Below are 9,426 nucleotides of genomic sequence, written 5' to 3'. Positions count from 1 at the left end.
GCATCTTCACAGAACAGACTCCTGGAGAAGACACTGCTTGTTTCTATGGGAATGTTGTTCCTCTGTCCATAATGTCTATGGAGAATGTTTCCATAGAATCATGTCGTTGACCTCCAGAAAGTTACACACTCTCACTATAATTATGGAAAAAGTAAAAAACATAGTTTCCATGCCTGCTCAAAATAAAATGTATTTTTCATGCTAGTATTAACTGTATGTGTATTTTTGAAGTAACAATGTCAACTGTCTGTTTTCAAATGTACTTTTAGAACACAGAATATGAAATTTTATTTGAGGAAACACATTTATTTCCATCCACCAATACAAAATCTTCACACAATCTCAATAACTGTCACAATTCCATACATACAAACTATCACAGTGGAACGGCATACTGCTGTTACTGCAATACCCACAGGAGGGCGCTGTTTACTATGAATACTGCCTGAATGAAGTTAAACCTGTTGGCCTTGTCTGTGTCATAACATGCCCACACACTGCTTACGGAGATATATCAAAATATACAAATAATACTTCATAACCAAAAATTATGTATTATGTATTCTCAATATTTTTGGCACTCTCCTGACCATGTCCAAGGCACAGCTGTAACCGATACAGAAATTCAACAAAAATAAACTTTGGTAATAAATCTGACAATATGTACTTTTGCAATATTATTCTTTCAGAGAGCAGCCAGACATTTTATAAAATTTATGCAAAATAACTTTCCATGGAAATACAAATAAAGAAAAAAAACTGGCAGAGCAATGTTAGTAAACAAACTTGATGGTATCTTAAAACATGATTAATATTGAATTAATTATCTATTTTCTGCATTCAATTTTAACAAACTTACATACCAATATGGCTTTACTCATATTGGGAAATATGACTAATGTGGCAGACCAACACACATTTTATTATTTAAATTACTTCTACTTAAATTTATGCATCAGTTGTGATTTTTCTGCACAAAATTAAATTAATATAAATTGTGTGAATTTGTAGGGCACTAAGCCTCACTACACATTTGAATCATTAAAAATTCTTCTGATAGATAAAAAAGACAAATGACTGCATCTGTTTTTGTCAGCTCCCATTGGTAAAGCAAATAATGGCAATATTACTATACACAAGTTTTCAAAATAAAATCTTAGAATTCAAATCAATAACATGAAAACAATACGTCCACATTCTATTCCATGCCATACATAGAACATTATAAGTCATTGTAGTTCATTGTAGTCCATAATACATGTTAAGTGTATCAAATTGGCACATTCAGCTTTCAAGTCCAATGCTGTTTAATGTGGAGTCTATTGAGAACTTCTCATTATCTCCTTCTGCCGTGGGCGCAGTCATGGGGACATTATGGAGATATGAGGTGTGGTAGTTTGGATACGATCCCAAAACCAGTGTGTGTGAAAAATGGCAACCATTGATTTGTCTTAATGTCACAGCTGCGGTGGAGTGTTGCAACTTTCTGATGAGGCACTTTCTATGTCGCCCGATGACAGACGACTTTGGAAAACTAAAACATGTCGCGGCATCGTCTTCTCCTGCCGAACATCTAGAGTTTCATCCGTCAACCCGGAAATGTCTTCTCTGTTCCCACGCTGAGTAAATATTGCACGAGACACTGTAAAAAGCTCTCTCAATGTGCCATTTTAACCTTGGTATTTTAACGTTTCCACTTTAAAAATGTGCTTACAGTTTAGTTTTATTTATGCACGTTGAAGTGATTCCGTTTGGTAGGGTTTAGTTCACTACAAAAGCGACAGAGATTCATTGAGGGCTCTTAGCTTTACAGTATCCGGGCACCATCCCTTATGTTCTCAGCATAAGTTAGGATCATGTTGATTAGCTTAATTGTTGCCGTGGAGCTTCAATGTCGCTGACATAACCTGCGAAGCACACCCAGGGACCCATCTCTACACCTGGAGTAAGTTTCATGGTCAGGAGTAGCTAGCTGGAGGATATTATTGTGCATGTTTAAAGTTCATGGGGGGGGGAAGTAGAGCACTTGGACAAGTGGCACTCAGACACCGGAAAAATATATAAATTCCACAGTCAAAGGTCCCACACGTTAATATGTTCTCCATAGATATCTGTTCTAAAAGCAGAAAAAACAAAAAATATTTTTTTTAAATGTTATAAAATTGTCTATCTTAACATTCCGGTCGGTACACCAACTAGACTATCTGTGCTTTGTGAATGAGAGAAGCGTGGGGGCTCACTATAGGAGTCAATGGCCGTATTTTGGGCCGCAATGAGCCATTGCTGTTGGGGTAGGACACTTGGGAGCTGTTGGTCTCGCTGTCTTGGAATTCGGGAGGGTCCTGGCTGTTAGTGGGACCCCCCAGACCTTCGTCCACCTCGTCTTCATCGTCAGTTACAGGGGGGTAGGGTGGTGGGCTGCTCATAGGGGGAAGAGGTAAGGGGGTCTTGATGATGCTGCTCTGCCGTGACCCTCCGCTCTCACTAGGGATGAGCAGGCCACCGTTGATGTGTCGGACCACCTCAGTGCTCTGAATGGGGTAGGAGGTGGGCATCAGAGGAGGCTGGTATCGGGTCTCCTGCTGCAACACACAATGCTACATGTTACTCAAACTTGTGCAACAAGAATTATTACATACATACTTTTGCAAGCAATTGCTTGGTTTTCAGTTGAAATCACAATCAATTCTCAACTCTTACCCCGGACTCAAACTGCACACAAGGCAGCTCTAGTCTGGTGGCTGCAAGTATTTAGAATAATTAAAAGTAACGTGAGGAGCTCAGATGGCACATTGTGCAGTCCAGGAGCATCAACAGAGGTGGCACTCCAGATTAATTCCACTGGGAGTCTATTTTTGCCGAACAGTGGAGCCTACCGCAATTAATAAAGGAATAATAAATGAATACTTATTGCATAGGCTCGTGTGTGCAACTTCAAAGGCAGTGACCGCAACAGTACAGCAGAGCACCGCTGAGTGTGAGTGTCACACCGCAACAAAACCACTCCTAAACTGGAGTTGCAGCTGGACCGGGTGCAGTCTGAGTAAGGCGTTAGGTGTGTGGGATGGGGTAGACAAATTCTCAATTGCAAATCCTTTGATTGATGAACTGCTTCCATGAACAAAATCACATCAGTCTAAATCCATTCACTTTGATCCTCATTGTCTTAGTCACATAACATATGTATAATTTTATTTAACAAATGTTTCTGATTTTACTGTTTTCCTTTTGCTGTGAGATATAAAAAGACATTTGCATACTTGACATTTAGTTCTAATGTAATTGTACTGTGTGTTATGACATCTATTATCAAATTCATGTCAAGTGTTTTTTCGTGTTTTTTTTATTTATTACAGAAATAAATTATTATAATTTTTTTTATTAAGTGTGTGTGCATATTACATTTGTAACATAATAACAGTAACCAGCCGTTACCAACATAAGCTCGTTGACTCACATGAAAATTAATCCAGTTTAAGTAAATTCCATTCTGGTTAAATGACACACAATGTAAGCATGTGAAACCCGCAACTCTGTACAGAAACTGCTCATGCACTGATTTGAAGACAAGTGAGGAGGCAAGGCAAATATATTTGTAGAGCACACATTTTACACAAAGTAATTGAAAGTGCAAATAATGAGGATATTTGATCTAACTGTTTTTGAGCAATTTTTTAGTATTTTGCCAGGGAACACAATGGCAGTATGTGTTCAGATGTGAATCAAAGTAGTAACTTTGCTTTACGCCAGCTTCTCATTTAAAAAATCTCTAATATAACAAAAATCTTGGATTTATTTTTTATTTTATTTTATTTTATTTTACTTGAGATTGTACACAAAAAAGTGAGTAATTAATGGCAAAAATGTGTGAGACTTTCATTGATAACAGGCCAATTCCATGTCTGTGTGAACCCAGGACAGCCCCTGCAATCACTCTCTAACCTCCTGATCCAGTTTTGCACAGATACCACTCAGGATCCTCATGCCAAGACTTGTGGGTGCTAGCCCCACCAGAGTTCAAACTTGACTGCGCCACTAACACTGCATTTCTAATAATAATAATAATGGCTTACACTTGTAATGCGCTTTTCAAAGCCTCTCAAAGCGCTACACTATAGTCATTATTCATTCATTTCCACACTTGGTGATGGTAAGCTACTATTGTAGCCACAGCTGCCCTGGGGCAGACTGACAGAAGCAAGGCTGCCAATCTGCGCCATCAGCCTCCGACCACCTATCATTCAAGCACACACCACTTTCATACTAGGCAATGTAAGGACACAACGACAGAACTTGGTCCAAGTGGGACTCGATCCTCCAACCTTCAGGTTGGGGGACCACTGTCGCCCCAATCTGGCAAATTATTGAGCGGGAAAGGAATGTATTTGTGTCTATTTATTGTAAAATTTAAAATATTTTAAAATACAAATAAACAAATACATATACATTAATCAACATATAATAGTACATAGAGAGAATAAAACATTTCTTGTACTAAGTTGGCAGTAATGCAGTAGGTTTAGTGTTAACTCATCAAATGGAGGGCTGTCTATTCAAAATCTCCAAAGTGTATGTGTGTGTGTTGTAAAGCAAAACACTGCAGTTTTTGTCAACTTTACTTACGAGCAGCTTGTTGCGACAAGGGCATCTGACTTAAGTGCCAAAATACCATAAGACTGGTTCATTGTGGCACGAGTCAGAGTAAGAGTAATAAAGTACTACATTGAAAATTGGCCGATTTTTAGGAGTAAGACAACAGTAGGAAGGCGGCTGAATCCTTCAAAACTTAGAAAATTATGTTGTTTTTTAAAATTAATTAGACTACCAATCAAACGTTTGGACACACCCTCTCATTCAGTGTCTTTTTTTCCTTTGTTTACTACTTTCTAGAAACATATGGGAAAGAAATCAAACACATGATGCGAGATATACAGAATTATGTAGCAAAGAAAAAAAGTTAAATAACTTACTTAAATTTAGTTTTATATTTTACTTAAAATTCCTCAATGCAGCCACCCTTTGCTTTGTTGACAGTGCTACAAACCTTTGGCCTTCTCTCAGTGAGCTTCATGATGAAGTCTCCTGAAATGTTTTTTACTTCACAGCTCTGTCTTGTCAGGGTCAAGAAATGCCAAAGTGAAAACTCGGGTTCAAAGCAAAAGGTGGCAATTGTTTTTATTTTTTCAATTTGAAACAAGTTTTAGTTATTTTGAGTTTATTTTTTGTTTATTACAGTCCATATGTGTCCATTTATAGTTTTGATGCCTTAAAGGAGAAGTTACAATGCAAAAGCAAATGAAAAATTTTGGTAGTGTATGTTGTATGTAATGTTTTTTTTTTTTAAATCTCACCAGGGACATGTTGCTGTTGCGGACATAGTTCTCCACTCGGAGACGGCTCTCCTCATCTCGGTCCAGCAGCAGTCTCTCTCTCAGTCTGCGTGAGTTGTTGTGCAGGACCGGTCTGCCCAGGTAGTCCACAGCCCCTCCTCCTCCGCCCCCGCCCCGGCCGGAGATGGTGGAGCGGCTGTCCCGGCAGTATGCCTGCTCCTGGGGAAGGTCAGATGACAATATAATATGCTCCGGTTACTTTACATTCTCAGACGGTCAGGTATGAACTTCCTTAATCAGATAAGGACTATTTATATAGGGCCAATGTGCAGCTGTCAAATAGTTCAGTTAATATTTACATTATTGAGTGTATTGTTACAAGAGTAAAGGTGAAAAAGGACAGGCATGCCATGTACCATGCTGTAAATTAATTCAATTGTAAATGTGATAAATTTACACATTTATAATTGTTACTTATTTAAAAACACAAGTATGAATGTAAATTACAGCTTACTTTATGAAATCTACGAGCTAAAAAATTAAATCTTTGTATCCTAAAGTGATAGTAACTTTCTGGACGTAGAAAAACAACTGCAATATTCCATGAAAACAGAAAGTTAAAACCATACTTTTGTGGAATATTATAGCCAAGGGAGCATTATTTCGATAAAAACAAACAGGAGGAGGCCCTCCTCCAGGCACAGGTCAGAGTCAGGGTCAGGTGTGGAGATGCAAATGCTAATTGCTTTTAATATTGTATTACATATGTACAGGAGTTTCAGGTTGAAATGACTCCTAATGGATTTGTCATCTGTATGAAAGTTTTAGTACGATATAATCATAAATAAAGACATGTTTTAAAATATATTTAATTTTAGCTTTTTAAAAGACTGCACTATTAGAAACTAGGTCAAGTGTTAGTTGGCCAGACAATAATAAAATGGATGCACTACATTGAGAATGGCATGCAGCTCAGAAGGTGGTTCAGAACTTGGCTGACTGGCATGCAGACAGTAAAGCCTCTCTCCCTGGCCCCGGGCCCACATGCACAGTTACATAGAGACTGACCCCGAGGGATGACAGGCTGGTCCTTAGGGTGCCCTCCACCCGTAATGGGATGTTCTCCTCCGTCTGGAAGCACAACCGCAATAATGCCATCACCAATGCAGAACTATTGACTTTGCAAGGCTTCATTATTATAGTCTGAAACATACCGCTCCTCTGGTGTCTGTGCTGACTGAGTTCATTCTCCTGATAGAAGCCTGTCGAGAGAGCGTGCTGATCTCCTGTCTGTCACAAAACACACACATAAGCTAAGACGTCCACTCCGCAGAAATCAAAATTCTTCTGTATGTTATTGCATGTTATTGAAATCTTCCACAGTATGACATTATAGATATTTGTCTCTATCGAGACAAGCAGGTGGTCACTACCAGGCCAAATTACAGGTCAGATCTGCGGAGAGGCAGTCCAAGGTCACAGTAAGAATGCATGTTTTTAAAGGTATTTTTAGCAATATCAAAACTTCTGAAGTTGAATAGTTTAGATGGTTAGGTTAGTGTAATATTCCAAGTAGGAATATTACATCTCCATGGAGGCAAGCAGTAGCAAACCCACCAGAAAAGTTACATAGTGTATCTTTAAATTTAAGATACAGTTTGACTAGTTTGGACCTATTTATTTGTCAATCTTTGCTTCACATTTAATTTTATTTCAAGAATTTTACTTAAATTTTAGCTTGACATGACATTAAAATATATTGTTATCAATTTGAAATGTACAATATAGTAATGCAGGTTATATATAATAAAGCTATAAACTTATATTAGACCCAAAACAAAATACATCTAAAGTGGAAAAATAAGCAGTGAAATTATATTTAACCCTTGTGTAGAGTTACGTTTCTCTAGGGCCAATTTGAACCTAATTTGTTTCTCATATAGCTCAGACATTAGATAAAATATTCTTATAATTTTGGGCTCTATTTTTAGTCTTACTTCAGAGTAATGCACCGATCAACACACTGATACCAAATGTATTTTTCACTATTTTTTTGTTGTTGTAAAAAACAAAACATTTTTAAACCTTGAAATATCCTGTAACCCTTAATAACCCTTAATTTCCATCAGTGTACTGAACAAACACTATTAAGTCAAAATTTAGTGGACAAACAGCTTTGATTGAAAAGATTACGTTGAAGTTCAGTTTGACCCAAATATCTATATATATATGTGTGTGTGTGTGTGTGTGTGGGGGGGGGGGGGGGGGGGGGGCGTGCGTGCGTGTGTGTATAAACTTTTTTTTCACATAATCAAGTCCTGTTGACACTAAATATACAAAAATATTATTTTAAGGCAGAGTCAAATTATAACTATAACTATAACTATACAAAAACTGAAAATATTCTTGGTATCAGTGCATTAATCTGACATCAGGCTAAAAATAGTGCCCAAAATTATAAGAATATGTTATTTGAGGAACGTCAATGTAACTTTTTTCATACAATCCTTATTACACAATATTTTTTAAAAGTAATACAATTGAACTGAACAACTGCACCAATTTTCACCCCATTTGATGATGAAATGATAAAGTTCTGCTGTGACAAAGTTCCTGGGGTCATAAATGATCCCAGGACAAGACCAGGGTTACATTGCATGTGGCAGGTTAGACATTTCACCAAAACCTAGTTATCATCATATTTAAGATTTTTCAAAAAAAACAAAACTGCGTTTTTCTAGTTTTATAATTCTGGCGAAGTTTATAATTTTACTTCTTGGTTGGACAGGGGCAGCAATAATTTCATAAATGGTACCTAGCAACCATAATGTAAATAAGGGGGGAAAAAATACAATTCCACAATAGTTATGATTAGACTAATAAAATAGATGGCAACACCTTTATTTTGTTAAGTGAAGTGAAATGATGTGTTGATGACATGGAGTTGAAACCAGAAGTTTACATATACTAAAAGACATATGAGTTCTTTTTTCCTCATTGTCTGACATAAAATCAGACTAAACCATTTATGTTTCAGCTCGAATTAGGATTATCAAAATTATTTCTATTTGCTAAATACCAGAATAAGGATTTTTAGAATAAGAATTTTTATGACAATTTTTCATTACTTTCTTCAAAGTCAGAAGTTTACATACAGTAAGATTACAATGTCTTTAAACAATTAGGGAAAACCCAGATGATGATGATGCCATGTTTTTGGAAGCTTCTGATAGGTTTAACATCATGGGAAAGTCAAAAGAAATCAGCTAAAATATCAGGAAGTGAATTGTGGTCAAGTCTGATTCGTCCTTGGGTGCAATTTCCAGACGCCTGAAGATGTCACGTTCATCTGTTTAAACAATTATACGCAAATATAAACACCCTGGGAATGTCCACCCATCATACCACTTAGTAAGGAGACGAGTTCTATGTCCCAGAGATCAACGTGCTTTGGTCCAAAATGTGCATATCAACCCAGGAACAAAAGCAAAAGACCTTGTGAAGGTGCTGGCTGAAGCTGGTAAGAGTGTGTCATTATACACAGTGAAACCAGTACTATACTGACATAGGCTGAAAGGCCACTCTGCCATTACTCCAAAAGTAACATAAAAAAGCCAGATTACAGTTTCCAAATGCACACAGGAACAACGACCTTAATTTTTTGAGGAATGCCTTGTGGTCTGAAAAAACTAAAATTGAATTGTCTGTCCATAATAAACATTGTTATGTTTGGAGGAAAAAGGGGGAAGCTTGCAAGCCTGAGAAAACCATCCCAACTGTGAAATATTAATTGCATGCAAACTTCCATTTAACTGATGTAAAACTATGATACATATTGACCACAGGTAATATCATAATTTGAAAAATATGAAAACTATAATTAGAAAAATGTGAAAACTTGTCAGATGTAGTTAAGTATATTTAAACCCACTCCAACTGCATAATTATTTCAATTCCTATTTCAGTCATAAGTTTTATCTCAAACAAGTCCATATAGGGCTGAACAATTTGGGAAACGTATCTAATTGCGATTGCAATTTTTGCTTACAAGAATCGCATTTCAGAACATGTTTGTAACTGAACTACAGGGTGAGCA

The 9,426-nt window shown here is 37.0% G+C and overlaps 1 protein-coding gene across 2 annotated transcripts in view; it reads right to left on the bottom strand.

Moving 5' to 3' along the window:
- Nucleotides 1-267: 267 nt before the first annotated feature.
- nectin4a (nectin cell adhesion molecule 4a) overlaps nucleotides 268-9,426 on the bottom strand; it is a 41,618-nt gene continuing 32,459 nt past the window's right edge. The window contains exons 8-11 of one of the 2 annotated variants that reach the window (XM_033984072.2): nucleotides 6,545-6,620; nucleotides 6,399-6,461; nucleotides 5,352-5,549; nucleotides 268-2,582 (exon numbers count right to left, since the gene is read on the bottom strand). In XM_033984072.2, coding sequence (XP_033839963.1) covers nucleotides 2,196-2,582; nucleotides 5,352-5,549; nucleotides 6,399-6,461; nucleotides 6,545-6,620 — 724 coding nt within the window. In that variant the 3' untranslated portion in view covers nucleotides 268-2,195. The remainder of the gene's footprint in view (nucleotides 2,583-5,351; nucleotides 5,550-6,398; nucleotides 6,462-6,544; nucleotides 6,621-9,426) is intronic. The other variant, XM_055228829.1, reaches the window with a different exon arrangement.

Source organism: Periophthalmus magnuspinnatus, chromosome 18 (assembly GCF_009829125.3).
Source record: "Periophthalmus magnuspinnatus isolate fPerMag1 chromosome 18, fPerMag1.2.pri, whole genome shotgun sequence".
Taxonomy (NCBI): domain Eukaryota; kingdom Metazoa; phylum Chordata; class Actinopteri; order Gobiiformes; family Gobiidae; genus Periophthalmus; species Periophthalmus magnuspinnatus.
Note: the sequence above shows the minus strand (reverse complement) of the source record. Positions and strands in the feature narration are given on the sequence as shown.